The sequence below is a fragment of the Astatotilapia calliptera genome, chromosome 10 (genome assembly GCF_900246225.1).
Source record: "Astatotilapia calliptera chromosome 10, fAstCal1.2, whole genome shotgun sequence".
Classification (NCBI taxonomy): domain Eukaryota; kingdom Metazoa; phylum Chordata; class Actinopteri; order Cichliformes; family Cichlidae; genus Astatotilapia; species Astatotilapia calliptera.
This window is the reverse complement of record NC_039311.1, coordinates 25,624,335-25,651,410: the sequence shown is the minus strand read 5'-3', so window position 1 is coordinate 25,651,410 and position 27,076 is coordinate 25,624,335. Positions and strand designations below refer to the sequence as shown.

Sequence of the window (27,076 nt, the reverse complement as noted above, 5' to 3'; positions counted from 1 at the left end):
ATAACTAGCTAAACGCTCGCACATGTGCTCTTCCTGCAGCAGCGCACTTGCCTTGTGAACGGTTTTTTGTGTGTTTGTAGGCTGCTGCAAAGTTTGAATATAACATCCTGTGCATTTGAGGTGTCTTGTCACGTGTGCCTTTAACAGTCTTTGATCATTTTTTTTTCTGTCTCCACTGAAATTTCTTTCTCCCAGCCTGGGGATTTGAATTTCAACCTCCAGGTCATATTCTCTCTTCATTGTCACCCATTATTGAATAAAAGGGCTTCGTCGGAAGGGGTTGGGTGGGGGGCACTTTAAATTGAGTGGAACAGTAGAAAAGAGGTTGAAATGGTATTCTGAGTAACACTGAGGGTATTAGAGAGTGAATCCTACTTTCTGCGCTTTGGGGGAATCCAGGTATCTAACTAGGATTAGGTTGAACAGTGTCTTACTGCCCGGGAAGCACAATTAGAAGTTCCTTGTTATTGTCCTCTTACCTTAAAACCAAGGCTTTCTGAACTGTGCGTGCATAGCAGTCATGCCTGGGTGGTAATAATTAGTTTGCATTTAAGCTGATGCTTTAATTTTTTTTTGTTTTGTCTTTCTTTCTTTTTAACTTGTGCTCCCGTACAGCTGTTGAAACACAAGCTGAGAAACAGCACTGCATGCTGCTGCTCTCGGTAGACTCTAGCAGGCTCTGCAACTGCATTTTGAAACTGATCTCACCCGAAACGTCACTGCAGTAATTTCATTTTGGGGTCTGAGGGGTCATTCTTAGTGGTCGTAATGCAATTCACTTGTAAATTTTCAAAACGGTTAACTCATAATGTTTGAAATCACAAAATTAGTATATTTGAGCAAAAGAGGCAAAAATGTAAATTGTGTATCACACAGAACAGTTATGGAAGTGGAAAACAAATGAGATTCCTCATTTAATGTACCTCTACACCTGTGCTCTGTCTGGCTTTTATAAAATAAGCACTAGAATCTTTCTACTAATAAATAATGGAAATGGTGACAGCATTTATTAAGGGGACTCACTGAGAGGCAGGATGAGTGTCTGTCACACTCCAAACAGTCATTAATTAAGGCTTCAATATCAAAAATATATATATATATTTATTTGAACTGACAGTATTCTTTCACATCATTTAATTTATCAAAGCATTTGCCTCACCCGCCAGTGCCGTCATATCCAAACTAAACCATGAGGAGCATTAAGGCAAAGGGCGCCTAATGTATGTCTATATGACTGGAAGCCAGCAGTTCGACATCCTCCACGTCTCAAAGTGGTTTAAAGTCCTTTAGCATGTTTACATTAGTTTGCATCATTAGTATCAGCTTTAACGAGAACCTTATTACTGCCATTGTGTGAAATAATGCATGACTTTACTCAGAATGTCTGATTTTAATTGCACTATTTCACCTTGGCAGTAGCTTACTAAGGCCAGAATAGAGTGAGAGAGGTGTTTTTGAAAAAATACGCAACAGGTTGTATTGGAAGCTTGGTCATTACAGACAGAAAATGATGAGCATACAACCTTAAAGCAACGTCTGTCCCCACTAATAGCTTGTGCGGTACATAAATTAGTGCTTCAGGTTAGACCACTTCTTGTAGGCTAACTAAGACATGACTGATTGGACTTTAATAACACATATGGCTATCATTAATCTAACTCTTTAAAGCCAGCTGTAAAAAATCACACCCATAATGAAAAATGCACTGATCAGATTTGATGGATGTTAAGAAAAATGTCACATCTCACAACCAGGCAAAAGTTGACGAGACATTTACAGGTCACATACAGGCCGAGAAGTAGGCCGTGCGGTGAAGGGAATATCTTTACTGTTATTGTTTTTTCTTTTTACCCGACGATGTGGTATAGCATTTTTCTCTCGAGACGCCCTCAGGGCAAATTTGGGGGTGGTAGTGTCTGAGATATTATAAATAACACAATGAGGATGAAAGGCAGTGGCATTCTCCCTCCCCATCCTTCTGTCTCGCCTCTTTTCCTCTTGCCCTGCTGCTCATCTATGCTCAACACGAGTGCCTCGGCGTTCGCGTGTGTGGCTTGAATTTATATGAACGTCTCCCCCGCGGGGGGACAACGGGGGCCAAGTCATTGATATGTGCAGGAGGACTCAGGATAAACAGCCCACGCCGACCGATGTTACGCCAGCCTGCCTGATACATTTTGATTGAGCAAAGACAGAGGTGTGAGATGGGGATGGCAGGGCAATGGAACTGGGGAAGCTTAAAAGCAGGGATAAAATGATAGAGAGCTTTTTTCCTTTCTCTTTCTCTCTCTACCTGCTTCTCCAGACTGCAACAAAATGGATGTATGTAAATGTTAAGAACTGCACATTGCTCATGAACAGCTCACTAGACCAGATATGTGTTTGCCACTGTGCTTTGGAGGACAACAAACAAATGGATGAGGCGTTATATCCTATCATTGTTTTTTTCTGTTTTTTTTTTTAAACACGCGCTGTAATTTATCTGACTATCAAGTTCCTTTTATTTCCTCTCTGATGGTCCTTTTGTTTCACGGAACACCACTACCATGATTATACTCTTACATCTCCCAGCCATGTTTGTTTGCATGACATGGTCATCCCTTTAATGGACTGGAAATTCATATTTAAAAAAGTCTCTTGTTCCTCCTCCTCTATCTCTCTCTGTCAGGGAACCAAAATAAGAGGTGGCGGCAGCACACTGCGCCACTTATGGCCGCATTAGGATCAGGCACCAAAGTGTCACTGAATTGCCTCGTGCATCATTTTGGCTTTGTTCACCATGACAGAAACTTGTGTGTGTGTGTGGCAGTGGTCCTTGTCCACCCTGTGCTTTTATCCCCAAATGGATATAGCATTGGCTAGGCTTTTACGTCTGGAGTGCATTATCCCACTTATATCACGGATAATTTTTAAAGTCTTTTTATTGACCTGTGTTTGCAGTGTAATGCTTATTGACCTGTCTTTTAAATAAATGTCATGTTAATAGATAAAGCCACTGTCTTTTTTTTTTTCTGCAACCAAACAGTGGTGATAAATCCAGAGAAACGCTGAACCGAACAGAAGAGCAACCACAAATGTAACGACTAAGAAAAAAACTTTGAACAAAAGGATGTAATATGAAAGCCTATTAAGATGATTACGGGATACAGAATGATCAAATCTGTTTATGATAAAAGAAAACTGAAGGGGCCCACTGACGTAGGGTTATATCTTTGTTTATAATACGTATTTTGTTACAGTATCTATTAAAACTATCTCTGTTATTGTTTTTAAGTGCCACTTGTCTTTCCTTGCAGTGTAATCTGATAGTAAGTGGTGCCGCTGAGATGTTTTTTTTTCTGTTTCTTAGAGTCAATGTGACCCATATGGGTTGCTCATATTTCTGCAACGGTTAAAATGATGTAAGATTTCCAAGCGGACAAACGGATGGAGAGGCTGGAATGCTGCAACATGAGGCTGAGAATGATGTTTGTGAGATCTCCAAAAAGTTGATTCTGTTCATCTGGACGTAGCGTTTTGTGGGAGAAACGTTTTGTCACTCATCCAAGTGACGACTGAAGAAGAAATTTACTTCCCTGGATGGTTGAGAATACATCAAGATGTTTGTGAGATGTTTAGCCAGAATAATAAAATGAGTGGGCGGAGCCAGGTGGCATGAAGGTAGAATCATCTGTAGTGGTTAATGTGCAATATTCACAGGAGTCCAAAACTCAGTCCTATTTAATGTAGCTTGTGTAGTGTCATATGAGCGTTGTGTAGTTTTGTATTGAATGACTTTTGAAAGAATGTGTCGTGTCCACTGATTGCTGTTGAAACTGGCAGGTCTTTTTCCCAGTCTTGAAGCTTTTGTGGAGGAATATATTCAGCTTTTAGTAGAAGTTTATATAATTTTGAGAATTATCTTTTCCAAGTGAATATGGGTTTGAGTTCAGTAATCAGTGGAGGTTGTTGAAGGGTTGGCTGAAATTTTGATTTTTCCTTTTAAACTGTTTTTTTCAGATTTGAATATTATAATAGGAAAAAAAACCTGCTATTACCAATGTCACTGACTGTTTTAGTGTTTTCATACCCTAATGAATGTTCCAAGTGAGTGATTCTTGCTTTTTTCCATGAGTGGAATATAAGGGGTCTATTTTTGGTTATGCCAAAATGGCGTAATTTTATTTATTTTTTATTTTTTACAAGACATTGTGAGCCCGGCGGTTTGTTTTTCACCAAGCTATCATGGTTCTACATGGTTTTTAAAGCAGTTGTTGTGTTTAATTGACTCCTGCAAACATGTATGTATTTGAGATCATTTGCTAGGTATTTGTGTCTGAGAGCTAGGTCTCCACACTCTTTTGGTTTCTGTAAAGTAGATTCCTTAATCTTTTTACTTTCTTAAGTTTACAGTAAAATTTTGTTATAATGAGTAGAAGAGAATTATTTTTAAAATTATTTTAGTGAATATGGACAATTTTATTGCTGTTTTCCTTCCAAATAATGAGTTCTTCCAGTTATTGAGATCGTATTCTAAGATTTTGAGAACTGATGAATAGTTTAGAGGTAATCATCCTGACAGCTAGAAGGAAACGTGGTTTATCCCTTCCTCACAGTGTGGTAGACATTTAGATTTGGCCTGATTCATTAATTTTATCATTATGGATACTAGGTTAAAAACTTGTGGAAGGTCCAGTGGAGAATTTAAATAAATATAATCTGTATATAAACTGATTTCATGATGAAAGTGCCCTGTTTGTGCGTGTTTTGTTGAATACCTGCTGTGAGGGGCTCAGTTAAAATGGCAAAGTGGACGACCTTGTCTTGTACCTCACTCTAACGTCTTCTTCGAGAGGTCCGGGTATTAGTTACAACTGGTGCAGAGTGTGAGCGGTAAAGAGGTTTGATCCAATGAAGGAACCAGCGCCCAAACCAAAATGTCCTTGGGATCGCAAAGAGGAAAGTCTTAACTTTATCAAAAGGTTTTTTGTGCATTCGGTGTCGTTATGGTTTTGAAGCGGTCTCTGAGATTAACAGGCGGCGCGTGTTGGTTGTCTATGTTTAATAAAGCCTGTTTGGTCTGAGTGAGTTAATGAAGATATAACTGTCTCTAATCTATTGGCTGGTGTTTTACTGATTATTTTTAGGTCATAGTTGGTAAGACTTAATGGTCTGTAGCTGGAAGTGAGGTCTTTGTCGGTCATTGGTAATAGTGTAATAAGAGCCGTGTGTTTATGTGCGCGGGTGTGAGTCCTGATAATTTGATTCCTTTGACCATTATGTTGAATAAGGGAGAGATGACTTGCCAGAAGCGTTTAAAGAATTCCAGTGGATAGCCATCAAACCGAGAGATTTCTTGTTGGGCAATGAAGAGATGGAATTTCTTCTGAAGTTTGGGTTGGTCTGGTATGTCAGGCTGTGCTTTGGATAATTTTGAAAGTTCAGGAATGTCAAGGAAGTTGTGAATGTTGAGGATAATTGGTACTTTTTGCGAGTAATAGTCTCTCTCATAGTAATCATAGAACATCCTGTGATGAGGATGTTTTGCTTTGTTTTTTTCCAAGTTTTCCATTTTTTTTCTGCTCGTCCCACAGAAACAGGGGGATGGGATTTGTTTTCTAATTCTTGTTGCTTTGTCAAATATGACTATGATTTGCCACCTAAGAAATGTTGTTGCTATTTTAATTATGATGGTGAGATTTCTGGAGAATGTATTTGGAAAAGAAGAGAAGTGCTGTTTTATGTTGCTAAGGTTATGGTAGCTTTTCAGATGTATCTGTACTTTGAATAGTATAGTAGGAAAAAAATGCTTCCAATCTGCTAACTGATTTCTGTAGCGGAGAGCATTCAGTTTTATCTGACCCGCTGATTCCCAAACTACAACCTGTAGACTCCTGTTAGGCTTTGAAGGTTCTGCAAATGAGCAGGTTGTGTTTACAATAAATAAAAAGTACTATAAATACCTGATGACGTCAAACTAACCTGCGTTTTAATCTGTTTTGTCTCTGCTTAACCCAGAGAAAAAGACTTTTCTTGCTCAATGTTTACCACAATTGTTTCCTCCACATATTGGCAAACTTTGTCATTTTGGTGCCAGACATGCAGTTTACATTTGGTATTTTGAAGCATTTCCATTGAAAACAGCTGCCTGGTGTGGTTAAGTGGCGTTTACCACCTGGTATAATAAAACGGTGACGTCAAGCATGCATAACGCGAAGAGGATTGTAAAGTCAGACGATGATTGTCTGCAGGATTGTTAAGAGTGATTCTTTTTCACTGCTTTGATCCATTCTTACTTATGATGATATTGATTAGTGCTGCTTTGAGAATAAAGAAAACAGAAGGTGGAAAGGAATGAAAACACTTTACAGAAAGAATGGGTCCCATTTTGTTTGTGTTTTAAGCTAACACATGAGATAAATGGGATTCGCAACTCAATTTTTTTTCCCTTAATCATCAACAAATGTCTCAGATGCCCACATGAGATCCCTCTGGTATTTAAGTCCGAGCTCTATTCATTGGCCTTCCTTTTTCCCAATTATCAGTTCTTTTTCTTCTGACCCTCAGAACTAATGAACAAACAGCCACAGACACACTGCACAGCCCTTCCTCAATTTACCACCTCCTATCAGTTGCCTCCCTTTATCTTTTAGTGCTTTCTTCTTTCCATCTTAACACCCACATTTTTTTTCCTGCAAAGCTTTTATTTACAAACATCATTTTCGGGTGTTTTATGGCTCCCTTTAGGAATGGAGGGTGGAAGAAAAAAATGGAAAAATAAAAGATGAAAGGATGTACGAGGATCGAGAACAACACTTAAGGCTGCCGAGGGAGAAATAGATTTCAGACGAGCAATGATAAATAAGTGCAAGTCATCAAGCATGGTTCTGCTTCTCTCCTCTTCTTCTTTTTTTTTTTTTTTTTTGTAGAATAGTTTGAATGTGGTGATATAAAATGGTTATCTGAGCTTGAGAGGATATCAGCATGAGTTTCAAGCAGACTCATTTGATTTAACAGGGTTTGGCAGTAGTTCTGCTGCCTCTGTCAAAGCTCAATTGTATGAAATCTGGATGACCCAAAGCCATCAAAGAACCATGGAGTATAGTATTAGTATCTTGTGTGTATTAATAGTGTGTCACCTTATTTTGACTTTTAAAATCTGTTACAAGTTGATAGCAGGTGGAAAGCTTGGGTCTTTACAGCGCAAGTTATGATATATGGCGAGCCAAGACTGGCGGCAAAATAGGAAAGGAGAGCTCAGAAACTACATAAGGCAAGCTGTTACGGCTCAATAACACAGGCCTGTAATCGACTCACGTTTCAAACATACACACATGAAGTGAAACAGCCCTTGGTTGGGCTGCTTTTTATGAGGAAGCACTCTGCACGAGGTGATCAGCATATGTTTTGTTGACATAAATTTAAAATTTATTGTCGTTGTCAAAAGTGACTGTTGGACAAAGTCGATTATTAACTGAGTAAATGGCCTGAGAGAGTTTTATGTGAACTTCCTTAATGGGTACAGTCAGTCTGTTTCAAATCACCCTCCCTCCCTGGACTGCCACCCACCACACACCCTCGTTTAGACACGCACACACCTCATCTATTTCAGTAGCACAACATGAAAGCAGACAGTTACGATGGGATTTGAGAAAGGGTGTGCACAGAGGGGGGTCTATCTCAAGTAAATCACTAAGCTGAGACAATATTTTAGTATCCTTATGCATACCATTAAACCTTGTTAAAGCACTGAAGTGTGTGAAACAGAATTACTGAATAGCCATTATCAGCTCTACTTAAGCACACGGAGCATTTCAAGGCATATAAAGTATGCCTTAAGTACTAACTGTTTTCTAATGATGCATACTATTCTGCTGTACTGCACTGTCCCCAAAGAAGTAGGGTTCATAAATACTTGCTGTTATTAGACAAACTAATCACAACATTCATCTTCATAAAGGTATTTTTTTCACCCTGTCTCGTGTATATAACGGGTAAACCTTTCTTTATGATCATCATCACGGGCGACCATGGCTCAGGGGGTTGGGAAGCGTATCTGTAACCGGAAGGTCGCCGGTTCGATCTCCGGGCTCTCTGTCCTGGTCGTTGTGTCCTTGGGCAAGACACTTTACCCTACCGCCTACTGGTATTGGCCGATGGCGCAATATGGCAGCCTCACTTCTGTCAGTCTGCCCCAGGGCAGCTGTGGCTACAACCGTAGCTTGCCTCCACCAGTGTGTGAATGCGAGAGTGAATGAATAGTGGCATTGTAAAGCGCTTTGGGTGCCTTGAAAAGTGCTATATAAATCCCATCCATTATTATTATTATTATTATTATTATTATTATTATTATAATCATGGTATCCAGTCAAGGTGGATAGACTGACTGAAACAATGTTACACATGGATTATACTCTGATACAGATAAAGACATCTGCCGACGACATGGATGAGTAGTCATTCCTGTTATACGTCTTTGAAATCCTCCCAAAGGGCGCATGCATTGAGGTGCGTTGTAGTCCCCGTGTCCCCATGGACCAGTCCACCAAGTGACAAGAAAAAGCAGAGAGCCTTGCGCTCACTGATGACGGAATTTTTGCCACTAGCATCCAAGTGGACTCATAGATGAACTAAACTAACACACCAATTAATGAGTCATGTGTTGGCTTAATTATGGCAGCTGTACAGATAAAGCTGCTTATACTGCATCAGGTTAGCTTGTGGAAGTCATCAGCAGTTTGAATTTTTACCGCTGCCGAAGCCCGAGGTGACCGTATTTGGATCAGAGAGTAGAACAATAAAGTTACATCCACGGTGGAAGCAATTTGTAGTGACGTGGCAAATAGAGAACATAGAAAGTGAATGACCTTGCATGACTTCAAGTAACTGTGAGCACTAACTGCTGGCAACAGGAAGTGGGTAGGACCTCAGGTAAACTTTCCTCAGCTTCCAGGCAAGCAACTGAAGTGCCTACCAATGAGAGTGAAGAATACCAATTATTGACATATGACCTGGGAGTAAACATATTAGAGGTTTCACCTAGGCAACTGTAGCCTGGAATGTCCACAAGAAAACCTAGCCGTCGGCTTGAAATACGAGTATTTCACTGACCAAAACTGGAGCACAGATTCAGACGAGCAGCTAGCACAATCAACCAGATTAAGCTACACTGTGTCTTACATAACTGCTAATACACCAAAACATGGCCGAGAGGTCCAGTTCCGTTAGACGGTTTAGAGAACAAGAAGCAGACGGCTAGCAGACAGCTGTCAGCTACAGCTTCCTGTGTTGCCATTCACCTGTCAGTGTTCATGTCTCTACACTTAAGCCTTAATAAAGGGAGTTCTAAAAAAATCATCCACCATGCAAACTGTAATAAAGAGAGAAATAGGACAAAATAATTTTTCGAGCCTGTAAATATTCTTTTATCTGCTGTCTAGTTGGGCCTTTAAACATTTCAGTTAGCCTCAAGTGGCCTGTAGAGAATCTGCAGTTTTTGCCAAAAGAAATGCGTTTTTAAAAAGGTGGTCTTCTAAAATTCCCAACCCTTCCCTTTAACACACAGAATCACTTTAACAGGTGCTGTTGCCATTCTGTTGAACATCAAGTAATGTGCTTTTTCAGTAGGTAGTGCTAGCCATTGCAGTTAAAGTTAACACAGCCCCAGCTACAGACGTGCACACCACCCTTTGCTCATCAATGCTACATTTACGGTGAAAATACATGGCATTGGTTCCGCTTTGAGTGCCCTTAATAAGTCCATCCATACCGTTTCAGTGCTCTGTCTGGGGGGCACAATGGCCAGATTGAGGAGGGACACAAAAGGCCTTTGAAAGGCTTTGTCCTCTGTGTATGTTGTGGCTTACCACGTACGTGTGTTTTCTCCTTATCTCATTGAGAGCGTGTGAGTACATCGCATATGACTCTTACAGGAAAGAAAAACCCTTTTCCATAGCTTTTTCCAGTTGGTCTTTTGTCAAATATTTTTTCAGTTTTTAAAATTGTAAATTTTGTTTTTAATATTTCTAAAACAATAGGAATAAACGCTAGTCTTTGATGCCCTCGAGTAAAAGAAAAGGTCATTTTTAAGGGTTACTGTTTTGAAACCAGTCACAGAGGAACTCTATTATAGAAGCGGAGAAAAAGAGTTGACAGTTTGTCCATTGGCGGTTGCCTCAATAGAACTGAATACAATGCAGCTCTATTGCACTTGAGCAATTTGGAGTTTGAGCAATTGCTTTAGAGTTTTTCAAATATTTGTGCAACAAAACAACATCCTGATGTCATTTTGATGCCATGTTGTCATGACTGTTTGCCAAGTTTGTCAAATTAGATTAAGATGTTTGTTTTATGCTACTCTTATGATGTGCAGCTGCTAAATATAACATCGGTATCTGGAGCGTTATTGCCCTTTAACGATATGTAACACTCTATGACACTTTGTTTCTCCTATTTTGTTGTTTTTAAGTGTCCTCTTCCCTTTTGGGGGCAGTTAGCATTTAGAGGACCTTTTAATTGCTGACTGCATGCCAAAGGGCTGTCATTCTGCCCTTGATTTCCAGGGTCTCTTCACAACTTCTAACCTCTCTTTAATTTCATACTTCTCTGGTTTTTACCCTGCTTGTGTCAGGTTTGGGGGATATTTTGCAGCAATTAATTGTAAGTGAAGTCATACTAGACTTGATAGCTTAATAACTCCCAAAGCCATTGCCATAGCATACGCTATAATCTCTTTCTGTCTGTCCTGGTCTCAATCCTCGCTTTGTCTCTTCCTTTCCCTCTCGAGGCACAAAAGAGAGCTGTAAATCAATTTGCATTCGACATCTGACATCAATCAGTCATGTTTTGGGAAAGTGGCACCACCTCCTCCTCTGTAGCTTTGTTGAGCCGCTAAGATGGATGGCTGTCATCTCACCCAAGTTGAGCAGAACTCTCATCAAGGGCATTGTTTCCCCAAGAATGCACTTGGCTGATCACTTTTTGCCACCTGACTAGTCAGTGGAGAGCGTGAGCTGTATTTGATGTTGTCTTTTTTTGCCTGCTTGAAGCATACACTCACCTGAGTATAGAATCATGTCTTTTTCCTGTGCACTTTTTTTTGGTATGATTTTTTTTTTTCAGCTAAAGGCTTTTTCACAACCTGTCACTTCTTTTTTCTCCCCCACAATCTAGTATTACCATCAAAAAAGTAATGCTTCATTTTTGGAGCTGTGTTGTATGAAAGAGCAACAGTTGTAGAAGACTAAACGTGCCAAATCAGAAACAGCACAAACTTGACGATGATTACAATCATGGGTGTGTCTGTGGCTTTGTGTACCTCTCTCAAGGCGAGGTATTTGAAGTTCTCAAGATGCTTAAGGCACTGTGGCAGTTGTTTGGCAATTCGTGTCACTTTAATTGCTTTAGAGCACTTTCAGATATCTCTCAAGAATAATATGCTTTGTACTGAGCCGTGGGGTCTTTGAGGATTTGAGGAGCAGAGAGAGCCGTAAGACTAGACTTTTCTGTTGTCAGATGTTATTTACTTAGCTAACCTTCAAGGCCTTTACTTCATAATCAAATATTGACCCTTAGTCTTGTCTGACCTTGTGTGCTTAAACTACGTTACAGCTTAATGACTGTCCATTTGGAAATAGACAATTTATTGCAAATCTGATTTGGCTTCAAGCTACGCAACAGCTCATAGCTCTGAGAGCAGTCATCAAAAACTGTTCCATAAATGGTTCGTAACAGTAAGTAGAGGTTTTGCGTGTTTCTGTTTCACTATTTATTTTAGTCTATTTCACTTTACAGCATCGTATCCCTCTGCAGCGCCTTAGATGTAGGTAGCTGATAATGCCGCCTCTGCTTGAATAGCACCTTGTGATTTACAGCGGCAAGTCATGGTCTACTGGTCCCTGCAGATAATATGTGTGGTAGATGGATGACTTGTTACACTCATGGTTACTGTTTTGTGCTGATGTTAAGACTGATGGAGTGTGACATATTCTCTCAAAATGCACAAGGCCAAACTTTCTCTGTTCTGGAAGTTTTTAGTTATGAGCTGTAAAAAGCCGCTTTGTTAGAGACACAAACGTCTATCGGTGGTACATTAAGCGCTGGCTGGTCTCACTGAAAGATGGTAAAATATTTCTTTTTGCTCTTTGTCAACAGAAAGATGCACAGTGGAATGAAGACCTACAGCTGTGAGCTGTGTGGGAAGAGCTTCCTGGACAGCCTCCGTCTACGAATGCATTTGCTGTCTCATTCAGGTAAGGAAATCAAACTAACCCCAAAACCACAACCCCTCGCTGTGATCACTGTTGAGCTAGCAGTAACAGTCTTTAAAGAAAAGAGCATTCATTGCTGCCACTTTGTACAGAAAAGCACTACTGGCAGATTTTACTGCTGTCCAAAAATTCAAACTATGACTCCAAATTAAGTGAAAAGTAGTCATTTGGAACCCCACTGATAACCCACGGAGCCTGGGCCTGAAATGTCTCATATGTTTGGATCCATGCATTGAAAATTATACATTTTTAATATATCTGGTGATGCCTTTCATAGAAACCAGAGTATTCTTTAATTCATTGAAATATATTTTGCATAATGAATGTAATTATGTAATATGTGTGTAAAAAAAAGTAGTTGACTTGGCAATACAATGGTGTTAAGATGAGGAGTCAAAATCTCTGTCAAATAAATTTTGGATAAGCTGCTCAAAAGGGAAAATTATTTAGTCATTGTGACTGAGTAAGGTAGCAAAATGTTGGTAAAGTGTATCACCTGCTGATGAAGCATGCCATGTTAATTCATGTGAAGTATTTCCAGGTTAAAAGCTCTGAAATGAGTTGGGGTTTTTAAGTACGCACAGAAAGTGCAACTTGTCAGTCACCTTGGCACTTACCGCTACAAACAAAACGAGACAATGATCATTTTCACCATTTTCGGTGCATCAAAAGCTGCAAAGTAATAGAACAAGAATGAGCAGCCACAGCGAGCCGTTAGATAAGGAGCTGCAGGCGACAGGCTGTACTCCACCAACTTCTCAACGAGGTAACCAACTCCTCTGACTGTGCCCTGCTGTTTGCAGACTCGTGCCATGTGCAGCATTAAATCAGATCGCAGTTGCTCACAGGGTGATAGAAAAAGGCCAATTAGTGTCTGACTTCTTTAATAAAATGACAGTAGTTTGTTTTGCTGCTCCATAATTTTTTGACCTGAGGTACTTTCATCCGCTACAGACGTCACCAAATCAGTAGTAAAAAATACCAGAACAATACTGTAAGAAAGGTTAGAGGACAAATATTTAGGAACCACAAGCTTGACATGTGACTAAACGTAGTTAGTTAGTTTGGCTCCCCCCCCCCCCCCCCCCCTCCCCTCCTCTGCATTTACTTCCTTTATTATGTATTTCTCCCAGTGACACCACCTCACTGTCATACATAGTAGTTAGAGCCTTGGAGTTAACTCATAAAACTGTTTTATGTTCCTGAAAGTAGGTGGTGTTGTAGTTATTATAGTTAGTGATAGTTAATTAGGACTAATAGAATCCAAATACACTGTAACAGGCTTTCAGTATGATCAGTGATACAAAAATACATATGACCTAATGGGCTAAACATGCATTTTAGCTTTAAACTTCATACTCTTAAGTTGTCATAATCATGCTAGCATCTGTTAACAGATACAAAGACTGATTTGTCACTATAGACCATAAATGCACTGTGCAGAATATATTTGTTGCAAGCTGATTTTTACATTTAAGCATTTACAATAGACTCCAGTACTGAAGTTGCTGCTGCCTGAAATTGGAATAGAGGGAAAAGTTGACTTACATTTGCTTTGTCCTACTATAAATATTCTATATTGAACATGTGAATGTGGAGCATAACCTAGTTGCAGTGATTTGTGGATTAAATGACTCTTCAAGCTGAGCAGCTCTGGGAAACTTAACCCAAGAGGTGCCTGCACATCATCATCCTGTCATCCTACACCTCTGTGACATTAGAGGTCTGAAAGGTAGTACAAGTCAGAACAGTGGACACATTGATTGGTGGAGTCTGACACTATTACACCCACCCACTTGCACACATACACACACACACCCACACCCTAGCAGTCTGGGTGCTCTGAGCCTACTGCTTTAATGGAATGAACCGTCTTTTATAGGCGGCAAAGAGTTCCCCACTGCTAAGGCCCTAAGTGCAGATGGTTTATTGAGACACCGTAAAAGCCATGGAACCTCATGAGGCAACACCTCCTGCACACATACACAAAACCCCAAATTTGTGTTAATGTTGGCCCAAGGATGGAGCCATTTGTCCAGAACTCTGTTTATAATGGGACACGCTGAATTTTCTACTTAGCGCCACCTTTATCACTAACAACCACGCTGACAGAAACGGAGAAAAAGAGTGAGAGATAGATGTGTGTTTGAGATTTTATGATCATAATTACTTCCTGAATAAAGCAGGGCCTCTTGTTTAAAAAGGAATCTTTTTCTTAATTAGAAGAAAGTAGCAGAGTATAAATAAAGTCTTCTAACGGGTTGTTTTGTAGACGCTGAAGTAATATTTGAATAGATTTCCAACAGAAAGCGGTTTTATCAACAGGTTAATAAAAACTCACAATTTGTACCCATTATCATGAGGTGAAAACTCTGCTGATAGGAGATCAAATGGAAAAAAAGAGCGAGAGAGATGACTGAAAACTCTAGGAAGAACCACACACTCCACCTTGAAAATGGCAACTGAGCGGAAGATATGGGCAGTGTATTTTTAGCAACTGTGGCAGCAAGTGCACAAACTTTTTTTCTTCTTCTTTCTTTCTCTTTTTTCCTCTTTCCATGCGAGGCAGCCTTGACGCACGACATCAACCTGTACTGTTACACACATCAGTGTTGATTCATAGCCGCTTTGGTCTGGCGTAAAAGGCAAGACGAGCGCTTCTGTCGAGACGGGCGACGGTTAGGGAAGAGACAGCGCTGAGGCAAAGCTTCTTTGATAGTTTTTGTTGTCTTTTTTTATTTTTTGCACTTTTTCAGTTTCTTTTTTTTCTCCTACACCTCCGCCTCCACCGTTTGACTTTCAAGGCTTTTTCTCGGTCTGACACCACGTCTGGATTCTTTTTTTTTTGGTCGTGTTTCTCTGTAATGATGACACTTTACAAAGTCCCAAAACCCTTAACCTCAGCCCCTCCACCCTTCCTCCTCCACCGCTGCCGCCATCATCCTTCAGCTCGCTTCATAAAAGGCAGAATATCAGGGAGATGAAGCAAGAGAGTGGAGAGGCTTTTTGGGATGCACAGCGTGTCGTGGATGTGGAGCATTTCAGACATTGCTGCTGCCGCCTCCTCCCTCCCCTCTGCTTTCCACTCTGTCTCTCACTCTCTGCCTGTCTATCTGCCCGTCTGTCTGTCTCTCTGTGCTTGTTGTACGGAGGACTTGGCAGCTCGCCAGTCTGGGCTGCCTGCCACCACTGAGGGTACAGTATGTACAGTCTACCTTGTGCCAGCTATTTATTTTTTTCTTCTCGTCTTGTTCTGTCTCAGTCCGTTCCACGTTGTTGTTTTCTTTTCTTTTTTTTCCTTTTTTCTAATCTCGGCCTGACGTTTACTGTTTGACAGCCTTTGCTGAGCCAAGGCCTGCAGATGGAGGCTTGAACAGGGTGGGGAACTCTGACTCAGCCACTTTTGGGCGCATTTAAAGGACCATAATGTTATTGTTCATGAAATTGTAGCAGCACCTTTTATAGTATCAATGCCTCAACTTAAAAGTACTGCTGAACTTTTGCAGTAAATTAGTTCATCAATAGACCATCAATGTATTAAATCTGTCATCTCATATGCTGCCCCCAGTCCCCCCCCATTGAGCCTGAGATTCTTGGACTCAGTCTCAGTGGTCTCTTAAAAAACCAAATACCGAACAAAGGTTTACTTATTTAACCTACATTTACTCACATATATCCAAATCTACTGTGTCCCATTAACGAAAATGTGCAATTAGTCAAAAGCAGATTCAGCATTTCATTCATCAGCTGCCCATTTCTGGTTTCAGTGATTGTTCCACTTTTAAGATTAAAATTATTTTTCTTTATTTTTAATACATTCAGTTTACTTTTTTTTCATTGATAACTGGTTGATTTTACTACACAGTTAAAGTAATTAGCTTTTACATTTGATTTATGTATTTCTTGTAAATTATGTTACATTAAAAAAAAGTATCAGCATCAGTAGTAGTGGAGAAAATGCAATACAGTGATGCACAGCAGTTTCTTTAAACAGGTAAGCCCATTTAAAAATGGTATCGTTTCTACTAATTACCCCTCAAAAAAACAAAAAAACAAGACAGTGAAAATGCATTGCATTGTTTCAACCATGTCAAAAATAGTCTGGCTTTCAGACAGCACCCAGTTGTGTGCGCATGTGCATGTGTGAGTATTGTCACACACCAACCAAGACCAGACCAGACTGATATGATTCACAGTTTGTTTTCCAAGTGAGATTGCAGTATAATAAGATTACCAAAAAGACTCTTCCTGAGCACCCATATTGCCATCTCTGTTACCACCAACTTTTCATCTCACTGCCTTTATAGCTTAAGAGACTTAATCTTCACTTTATGTTATGTGTACATAGTAGAGAGCTCCTGGATTAGCCGGCCGAGTATGTGTATGAGAGAGAGAGGGGAAGAAAGACTTGATGCACATCGTACTGTAAAGTGTTTTGCTAAAGGGCACAATGTGAAGATGTATGAATGGAGAGATGGTATCAGTAATATGTTTCTTGCTAGTAAGAGAATCAGGAAAACCACGCTGCATGTTTACTTCTTGTAAGTGCCTGTTACCTCTGTCTGTTTCCTTTAAATCAATGTTTATCCATGATTACGATACAGTATGTAGTCTTTTTGTTAACAGAAAATGGAGGTCTTTCAGGTTAAATTTGTTTTCGCCATTTCTCAACTTGAATCTATTATGGTACTTCATAGAAGAGAACTACATAGCGTACACTATGTATTTACTAGTTATCTTCCAACAGAGCAGTGTCTCCAATCAAACACAGTATGTTGTGCACTTATTGGAAATGGGATAATTGCATTTGGCTGTGATTGACACGCCAGCTGCTGCTTTATATAAATATTTACAACTTGTCCAGCCTCCGACTACACATTTTAAAGGCTTCTGTGTTAAAGATGACAATTTAATACTAACCAACATCAAACAGTAGCGCCACACAATGCCTGAAAAAACATGTATCACTGTTAGCTAGCTATCTGGAATTAGTATCTTCCCTTATGTAGCCAAAATAAAAACAACTGAGTCTTGTTTTTGACACCACTCAGTTGTTTTTGACTGTTATGAGTTATGACTGTTATGAGTACACCATCTGGACACAGAATTTATTTACTGAAAATAGCAAGTGTAATGGAACTATAGAGTTTGAGTCATGGCTAACATTTCTAGTGTTTCTTCATGTTAGCTCATTAGATGAACAGGCAGAACTCGATTTCCCAGTGGAGTTTAGTTGAGTCAGTTATTTTAGTTGTTTACCAGTTGCTGTGGTGAATCCAGTTTGAGCAACCACTTAAATGTCTCCATTCACTAATTATAAAGACGGGGGAAATAACTTTTTTAACATAACTGAGAGTGGCACAAATTCAGGAAACTCTTCTATCTTCTTCAAAAGTGATATGCTGAGAAGTTTGGTGATTTAATTTATTTTTATAAAAATCATTAGAACATTCAACAAATAATCTTACTAAAATAAATATTGTTTTAGTTCTTATAACTGGAACAGATGTTTATTACTTAAACAGTGGAAACTTTTGAAACCTAAGCACAAAATGATGATATTAAAAACACTTGACAGTATTTTGTTTTAGTATGAATTCAATATCTCAATATGCACTTAGTTTCTGACATGCTGTCAAAAACTTTGTGGAGATGAACCAGCACAGTATTTGGTGTTTGCCCTTTGTGCAAGATTGTAAGAGTTCTTGCAGTACTACAAAATAACGAGCACGAAATAATGAACTTTTTATATGGAGCAAACTAGTTCTGATACAGCTGGTGTTTACCCATCATGCTCTCGAGCTTAATTACAGTTTACCCACAAACACATATTATCTCAGAGCATCACATTATTGATGGAAACATAACTTTACATGATAATCTCTTGGCATTTTGGGGTCATGTGTTCTCATTGTGTGGTGTTTCACACTGGCCTCATCAGTTTGGTATGCTTGTGTTTGGCTTGTGCATTAGTCAGCCTGTACAGCCAGTACAGTGTTATTTCCCGTGTGAGGTTTACTGTTTAGAGATGTGTTTCTAACCAGCCTGAAGGGAATTTATCTTTTGTTGGTTGATCTTTTAGGGTTGCGTGCAGAAAAACAAAACCAGTGTGTTGTGTTTATCACATAAAGCCAATGTGTGGAGAAATTGACGATATCACATGATGAAGCTGCCCAAGTGGTAATGGAATGATGTTGCATGAAACTGGAAAAAGTATATATTTACCGCATTATTCAGATGCTTGACTACTTCTTTTTTTTTTTTTTAAACAGAAGTAATCGATGAAAGAATAACGATGTAAATGTCTGTTTTAAATACCTTGCTCTGCAACTCATTGGATTAGGACAGTACGCATTAACATTGCAGAAAAATCTGGCAGAGTTATTCAAAACACTAGTTTTCCTGTTGTGCTTGACCAGCTGTTTAAGTTGCCTCCCTTAAATTGAAAGCTTTGTTCCAAGCCGATCCCAATCTGAGTGTGGGAGTAAGATGCCCACGTAAATGTCTAGAACATTTAGGTGAGGAAAAATGCAAAGAATTTGGATATGAATGTGGCGAGGCGGGAGGGCTGCTTTCCCATTGCTCTTTGTCTGTGTTTCTATCTCCGTGGCGTTTGGTTGTTTGGCAGTCAACTGGTCGGCTGTTTTGGCTTTGTGCCGGTTCTTCCCTCAGAGTGATGACGACATATTTGTGCCGGCAGGTCTGGATGTTCTGCCAGCATTCCAGCATTTATGATCGCTCGCAGATGTGAGTCCAGGAACACACTGTACTGTACCCAAACCCAGAAATTAATGAAACTTGACTGCCTTCCAGGCCAAAAATTCCTAAATGTGTGTCTGACTGTGTGTGTATGCATGAGTGAGAAGAGAGACAGGAGACACAAGGGAGGGAGGGGTGGCAGGGGGGGAAGTGCTATTAAAAGCAAGTAGCAGGAAAAGAAGTAGTTCAGGAAAAAAACAAAAGTATGACCCAAAGTGTTGAGCTTTTTGCATGTACATTTTTCTTTTACCACAGCTGATGTTCTGTCCTGCATGCACACACACAAATGCATGCACACACACATTGTTTTCTCGGGTGGGTTAACACAATATGACAGACAAAGCAAACAGCAGTAGCTTATTTTGTAGTGCCATAACATTACTCCTGTGCAACTTAAAACTTCCCCTGCAATTCTTGCAATACTTCCCCCAACCTGTTGATTTACTGTTCCGAGCACGACTGGGATTATGCAGCTGGAGAAATCTCAGCTGGGTTATATTACATGAGAGGGCACATGGGGGACAGGCAGAAGGTGACACAGCACAGGGGTCTACTTGGAATACTATAGCATCAGGCGCTGCTGTCAGTATTTTTATTTCCCTTCCAGGGGCAGGGGAGGGGAGTATGTGAAAGGAGAACTTGTTAGACCACTGTCACGAGCAAATGTGGCTTCATTAAAAACGTGTTGGTCTGTGCAGCTGCGATCCTTAGTGAGAACTCGGTGTACCTGTGCTCTGGGCTTCTTGGAAAGGCAGTGGTTTAAAGAAATAAATCATAAAAATAGCCTGGCTGAACAGAGTAAGAGATGATCTTTTCTGACAATATGGCCGGTTGGCAGCTCTGTGTCTGGAACCTCCCTTAAAGTCAATAGCCAGTGCCTTAAATGTCATTTTAGTCAGCGTGGCTTTACCTGACACCTGTAGCTGTCTTCCTGGAAGCAATTGACAGGGTATTACCCGTATCGCTTACTTCCATGAGTGTCTCACTGTCTAATAATATGTTTTGTATTATGATATGTTTTCCAACAGAGCTGGAAATTATATTGCAAAGCAATATAATTAATGCTCTGGTATAAACATAGGTGGTATGTAGGCATGTGGAGCATTTTTGCATCAGACTTGATGATATGAAATTCTGTCCTCATGTTAATCCTCTAGTTAGTTTTTTTGCATAGAATAACTTGTGTTGTTAGATATTTAGACTTGCAAAATATTTTTTTCAGTTTTTCTATTTTACTCTTCACTCATTCAAAAAAAAAAAAAAAACTTCCCACAGAAAAAATAGCTCTCTTCCAATTTTGTCATTCTGGCAGAACTGTATAGCAGAACTGTAAAAACAGATTTGCAACTGGAAAAGGCTGCCAGTCTTCTTTTGACAGCTGTTTTTTCTGCCAAAGAAGTCTCAATAGTAATTTGTCTAACAAGTTAAATATGAATATCTTTTCAAACTGCCTATCATTTTACAGTTATATACAGTGATGCAAATGTTTGAAAAACTCATAACTGTAAGTAAAGCAAGAAGATGGTTTTGAGTCAATTACGCGCAGTTGTTGAAATTACAATACTTGCTTAAGGTAAAGTGGTACTGTGCAGATTTGTTTTCATGTGTCCTCACAAATAACCACCAGTGAAGAAGCAGTTGCAGCGTATTAGCCCATAATATAATGATTATGTTACTTCAGAGAGCTCTGGTATAGGTTACTCCTAAAGACCGTCATTCAAAAAAGTTGGACAAAAAGTTAAAAGTTGACTTTTCAGCCCTCTCTATTTTCAGACAGGAAGAAAAAACATGAGGACTTGATCTTATTCCTTTTATTACAGGGATATTGCAGCTTTAAATCCTTTTGGTTGCTAAGTAGCGAGTGCCCCTGTGCTCCCTTAATGGGCCTGATTTGGTATTCCGCTCTGATGCCAAGTCTTATTTTTGTATGCGAGACAAAGTGTTTTGATGGTAAGTGATTGCTGAAATGTCTGTGTCTACCAAAGGCTGTTTTTTTCTTCTTTTCTTTTTTTTGGTTGAGAGTGAGAGTTTTATGGCCTCTCACAGTACAGTACACTGTGTGCCTTCTGCTCAAAACAAGAACACAGTCGATTGAATTTTGGATTCGCTTCATCATCCCTCCCTCCTCCCAGCAGCTTTGTTGTCAGCGAGCAGCATGTGTGTATGTGTCTAAGAGAGAGATGTGAGCGCTCTGTGTGTGTGTGTGTGTGTGTGTGTGTGTGTGTGTGTGGTAAAAGTCAATTATTGCAAAAGGCTGCCAATTAATTTGCTCTCCTGGAAATTCAAATGATACTGTAGAATGCACATAAACACACATGCAAATCAAGCACGCGCGCACACTCACATGCACACAAACATGTGGTGAGCGACACATACATGCATGTGTGCACACACACACGCACAGTGCTCACCATTAAGTCAAAAGGAGGGAGAAGATACAGAGGCTGCAGACATTTGTTTGCTCCAGAGTGTGATGTTAAATTAGGTCGTCTGTGTGTGTGTGTGTGTGTATGTGTGTTTGGTGAGCTCTTACTGGCTGAATAGTGAGCATTGCTCAAGGGGGCTAAAGCGGGATCAGGTGGAATTTCTCAGTCTAGTTTCCAGGTATTCTGAGAGTGTCTTTTTTTAGGCAAAGGGTCCTTCAGACTGTCTTGGGGCATTTGGATGACAGAGTGGCGGAGCTGATTGAATCCTCAGTGGTACTTGTCTGGACACAATAAGTCTTCACTTTAAGCTTCTTGCCTAATATTATCATCATCGTCATCATCATAAAAAATGCAGTTATATATATATATATATATATATATATACATACACTCTTAAAATCCCCAGTATTGCAAAATGTAGTCCACTGGGATTAAAAAAAAGAATAAAATGTGTAGAGAAGTAGTAAAACTCCTCTTTGAAAAACCAGATTCTTTTCCTCTGTGATTTGAATTTGGTCCTACAAACGCTACATACCACACTACGAACAGTGCATAACGAGAAATGCAGTGGCAATAGCTTCCTGTCGGGTAGAATCAAAACAAAAGGATGACCAAGTGAAACCAAAATTGACCAAGAAAAGCTTTCAGTTATGTAAAAACTTAAAAGTGTGTTTTTGAGAGTGTGTATATGTGGGACTGGCAAGGTGCAGTTGTGCACTTCTGAATAGCAATTAGTGGTATTTGCCACATTTGGACGAGGTTCTGCTATGTGTGTCTGGCCTGCACATGTTGATATAAACCCAGTTACATTTTTATTTTCGTTTTTATCTTTGTCTTTGATATGTAATTATTCTTGGCCAAATTATTCACAAGGATCGTTAAGTTCCTGACTTCTTGCACGTTCGTGGTAGGCCTGTATGTATGTAATGGTCATTTTTAGATGTGTGTGTGTGTGTGTGAGTGAAAGTGAAGGGACTCTTAAAGGATTCCCAAATGCATTACAAACACCCTACTCCCACAAGAAAAGAGGGGGGAAAAAAATCAGAGGCAGTGATGAGAGGTTGGTTGTACGAGGGGTGGGGGGGAGATAAGGTTGTGAGAGCAGGAGGCTAAATTTAAATCGTAATTGGCCGACTTCCACAAGCTTGTGGGCATTTTAATGAGTCATAATAACTTCATTTAAAACCAGCTGAGCAGAAAATAGATTGGAGAGGAGCCTGTGGCTAGTATGGATTTGTGTTGCTTTGTGCGAGTGTGTGCGCAGGCATGGGTGTATTGAGCTCGACTGTAAAACCTACAAACATGCACGTACACACGCTTGTGCACACAGACACAGAGACACACACGTATGTACACATCCCAGTGCAGAAAGTAACCGGCGCGACATTTACACAGGACAGCTCACAGGACAGCGCCAAGCTCGTTTTCACGCGGTGTTTGTTTGTCTGTCGATAGACTGTAACGACACGATCGATGCATTTGTAATGTGGTGGCCATGACGTTGTTTGCCACATACTAACTCTACGGTTCCAACTAATTCTCTCCACCTAATAGTCAAATTGTGTTGAGTGTGAGGATGGAAACAATCTGCAGAAGAGAAGAAAAAATGCCTTTTTCAGCAGAAAACACAAGCTCAAAGGAAGAACATGAGCCCATCAATTTAAATATATTTATATAATATGTAGTAACTTTTCTATGCAAAAAAGTTTCTATGTTATAGTTGCTGTAGGACTCATTTAAAACCAAATGGTTGTGTGTAGTTAAAACAGGCCTATACTTTAATAGTCTATTGTATGACCACAGTCTTTTAGTCATGTGTGCTAATATCCAAGCATGAAATGTGCTTTATGTCTAAGGGTGGTATGTCATGTAAACTGCCTGTGGTGAGTGCTGCTGAGACTCTGTAGCTGTCAGCCAGCTGAACACTTGCTGTCGTATCAAATCAGAGCTTGCTCTGACAACCCTCTCTGTGTATTGTTACCATCATCTTCTCACAAGCTGGATAGGGAGTCACACCTGGAAGTGAAGTGAGAGTTATCCATGAGATAGACGGTGTGTGACCAATTCCTGCCGGGGACGGGGGTAAAATCGTTGTTCTCATTTAAAAAATGCCTCAGATTGCTTCAGCATTATGTCCAACAGTAAAACATTGTTCCTGTAATGATATAACAGTGTGTCATACATTCACGCTGGCTATTAGATTTTCACTAGCACTTGTCGCACTTTCTCTAATGAGCCCCTGGTATGCACTGACATCGGCAGAAATGGAAGTTAGCCAATCAAATTTGACAGCTCCTTCATTGTGTCATGACAGTGTGTGTAATTAGGCAGGTTTCACGTCAGCGTAGACAGTCACACTCTCTGTTCGCATGGCCTGCCCAGTTGTTCTTCTCTTAGATTATCATCACGCCCGTGCCTCATATCGAGGCGGTTTTTAAGGGATTGGCATTTCTGGGGCCAGACAAATGCTTTTTGTGTGTGTGTGTGTCTGTGTGCGTGCGTGTGTCTTGACCTCGCCATGTGACAGTCTCATGAATTATGCAAGTGTCATTGTCTTTGCCCACTTCACACAGCATCCAGGCTGCGCACCGTTTAAATTTTGCTGTTTAATTTTGCCCGCTTTTATATTATTAAATCAAATCCATCAGTGCTGTTTTAGTTTTTGACAGCTGGCTCCAAATTTGCTTTATATTCCCAAAAAAGAAAAAAGGAAAAGAGTTTGTAAGTTTGTATGAGATGTTTTAAAGACTTTTTTCTTTTGCAAAGCATCAAAATTCTGTTACAGCCCCAACTGAGAAAGCTGAGTGAGGGGTTTGTTTGTGACACAAATGGTAATAAAAGTAAATATTCTCTCAGGCGCGACCTTTTATTGCATTATGTAAGTTGGCCAATAGCTCTGGGAAACTTTTTAGATCAATTTCGCAGCACAGATTAGAAAGCTATGAATCCCATTTATGGAAGAGCTCCCTCATGAAATGCTCTTTGAAACTTTTATATTTTCGGATGAAGAGAGAATGAACCCGGCTAAGCAAAGATCTGCCGACGGCACTTTCATGTGGGGGGAAGAAAGAAAGCAAGAGAAAGTGAAAGGAGACGGAGCGAGCGAGGCAGAGGGAAAAGATAAAAGCACTCCCAAAGCCATCTGGAAGTAGCCAGGACACACAAGGATTGCTTTTATGCTACTAATTCCACTGGGAGGTGCGACATAAAAGCAAAGCATGGATATTGTGTTATAACTGTTGAAAACAAGCGAGTGGTCACGGAATACTAATACGACTGGTCAGAAGGAAAAGCAGTTCAATCCGGGAGTAAACAGGCTTTTGGTTGGATGCCCCCCACCACCATGCCCCCGAGGATTTCAGGGGGGCTTAGGTGGTACAGAGTATATTGATTTGGAACTATCAGTCCAGTGTCTTATAGACCGATTCGGAAACAATTTTCACAGACTTTTAGGCACCGCCATATCTATAACAGCCTATATTATATGTCTGTCTTATAAAAGTTGTGCTTTAAATTCTGATTTAAATATATAACTCCTCAGGTTTTCAACATATCAAATAGACAAAGATGCCAGTCGATCCAGAGGTCACAACATTATTGTCCGTTATCTTTCTCTTCTTAGCTCAAACAGAATAGTGAAGTGTCTGCTGCCTGAACTGCCTGACGCCAAAGCAGGCAGGACTGGAACCTTTAGAATAATAAACTCTTGGAGAACTAAAGGCTGCTATGATCTGTGCGAGCATGCCACAGACAACAAAATAAATACAACACAACAGAAACAACGTTATCCTGACAGCACTGTTTGTCCAGTTATGCCTGTGGCAGTCTGTGTGATATGACATTGCGCTGCTGCTTCTGATTACCTTGTAATGTCTGCATCCATTGGCCCAAAACATCTTTGGCTTACTCGATGGTTTTAAAAAGGCATTGCGTGGAAATGTTCCCAGCCATGACATTATCACCAGCAACCTGTTTTACAGTCGTTGTACTCAGAAACAATGATGAACAAGGGAGCCACACTCGAAAGTTCACTTCAGGCAATATTAGGGGAAGAGACAAAACTACTTGGTTAGTATTACATAACAATTTATTCATGTGAGCTCCCGCAACAGTCCCAGCACCTCTCATGCTCTCTACTGTAGACTACTCGTCTACAGGGCTACCCTCCAAATTGAAAAATTACCTTAAATGAGTACCCATTGACTAAAATGTGCTGAGATTCCGCACGAGCCTCAGCATGTGCCGAGCTGGAAATGAGACCACAGCGCTAATTCCTCAGAAACTTTACTACAAATGCGCGTTAAATAAATAAAGAAATATCTGTGGGTTAAACTGAAAGACAAAAGAGTACAAAGACATAATGAGCGCACCCAGCATGAGAGCAGCACATCATCACCAACACAGATGTTTCTGTCAAACTGTCACCTACTTTCAGACTTAAACCAAACCTTTAAAAAAAGAAAAACTCTACTGTATGTAAACTGAGGATGTTTCCATCCGTTTGGTTGAAGTGAGGAAATCGGCTCCTGAAAGATCAAAAAGCACAAAGAAAACCTTCTATATTCTGTCACTTTTGCGGCACAGTTAAACACAGGCCATTAAAGTTTCATCTTTTTAATGTTACACGCTCTAGAAGGTGACAAAATCTTAACCGGTTGTTAAATGATGCAGAAAGCTTTCGTTTTATTGTTCAAAAACTTTACAACTAATGGAAATGTCACAACCTTACTGACTTTGCATGGTTGCAGAAAAAAATGTCAAAATGTGTTGATTTAAAAAAAAATAACTAAATCAGGTTTTTAGTCATTAGATCAGATATGTGATTGCCCTTTGCATTTAGCATTATTCGGGTGGTTTAGCAAGTCTAAAGAGATTCGGACGGCACATCCCAGTGCACAAATTCGTTGCATGTTATAAATAAATAAAATAAAATTGAATGCTTGCCCAGAAAAGAATTTATTTCATAGCGCTTTAAGTAATAGCAGGAAAAGAGGGGAAAAGCCCTACTCAGAGAGCAGCTAGAGAGGACAGATGAACCTTTTGAACCATACAGTCACCATTTGGCCTATTTCTGCCTCAGCTGATTGTATCCCCCCACCACCGCCACCGCCACCTCCACCCACACATATATACACACACTTCCCTACTTTTGGCTGCCTGCCAAGAGCTGTCATTGCCTCTACAGTATCAGTTCTGCTGTATCTATATCCAGAGCTGTGCGGTTGCCCGTGCACAATGTGGTGGGTCTGCAGACGGAGAAGCGCTGGCAACTCCTCACTTGAAAACTTCAAAACTTTAGTAAAAAGTGGAAAATGATTAACTACTTTTTTTTTTTTTTCCACAAGAGCTCATTTTCAAATTTATCCATGCATTTATTTATATAGCATTCAATCATACCATAGTGCCTTCTCGCACTTTATGTAATGAGTGCAAGATCCGAGGTAGATTACCTTGGACTATATTAAATGTAGAGTAAAACTAGAATTGCTTTCAGTCAGAAACTACAATTAACGGAACGTTTCTCCTTCTTTTTTTTAATCTATGAAAAAACATATACGTAATTAAACGTGCTTGTCTTTTAACTTTATTGTCTCACAAAATGAAAGCAGCTGAGGAAGGCAGTGAGAAAAGTAATCTCAGGCT

The 27,076-nt window shown here is 40.0% G+C and overlaps 1 protein-coding gene across 3 annotated transcripts in view; it reads left to right on the top strand.

Annotated features, from left to right (window-relative positions):
- LOC113030805 (zinc finger and BTB domain-containing protein 16-A-like) overlaps positions 1-27,076 on the top strand; it is an 83,072-nt gene that overhangs the window by 42,532 nt on the left and 13,464 nt on the right. For 2 of the 3 annotated variants that reach the window (XM_026182523.1, XM_026182524.1), the window contains exon 3: positions 12,133-21,358. In XM_026182523.1, the coding sequence (XP_026038308.1) occupies positions 12,133-12,400 (268 nt within the window). In that variant the 3' untranslated portion in view covers positions 12,401-21,358. Of the gene's footprint in view, positions 1-12,132; positions 21,359-27,076 lie in introns of those variants that run through there. The other variant, XM_026182525.1, reaches the window with a different exon arrangement.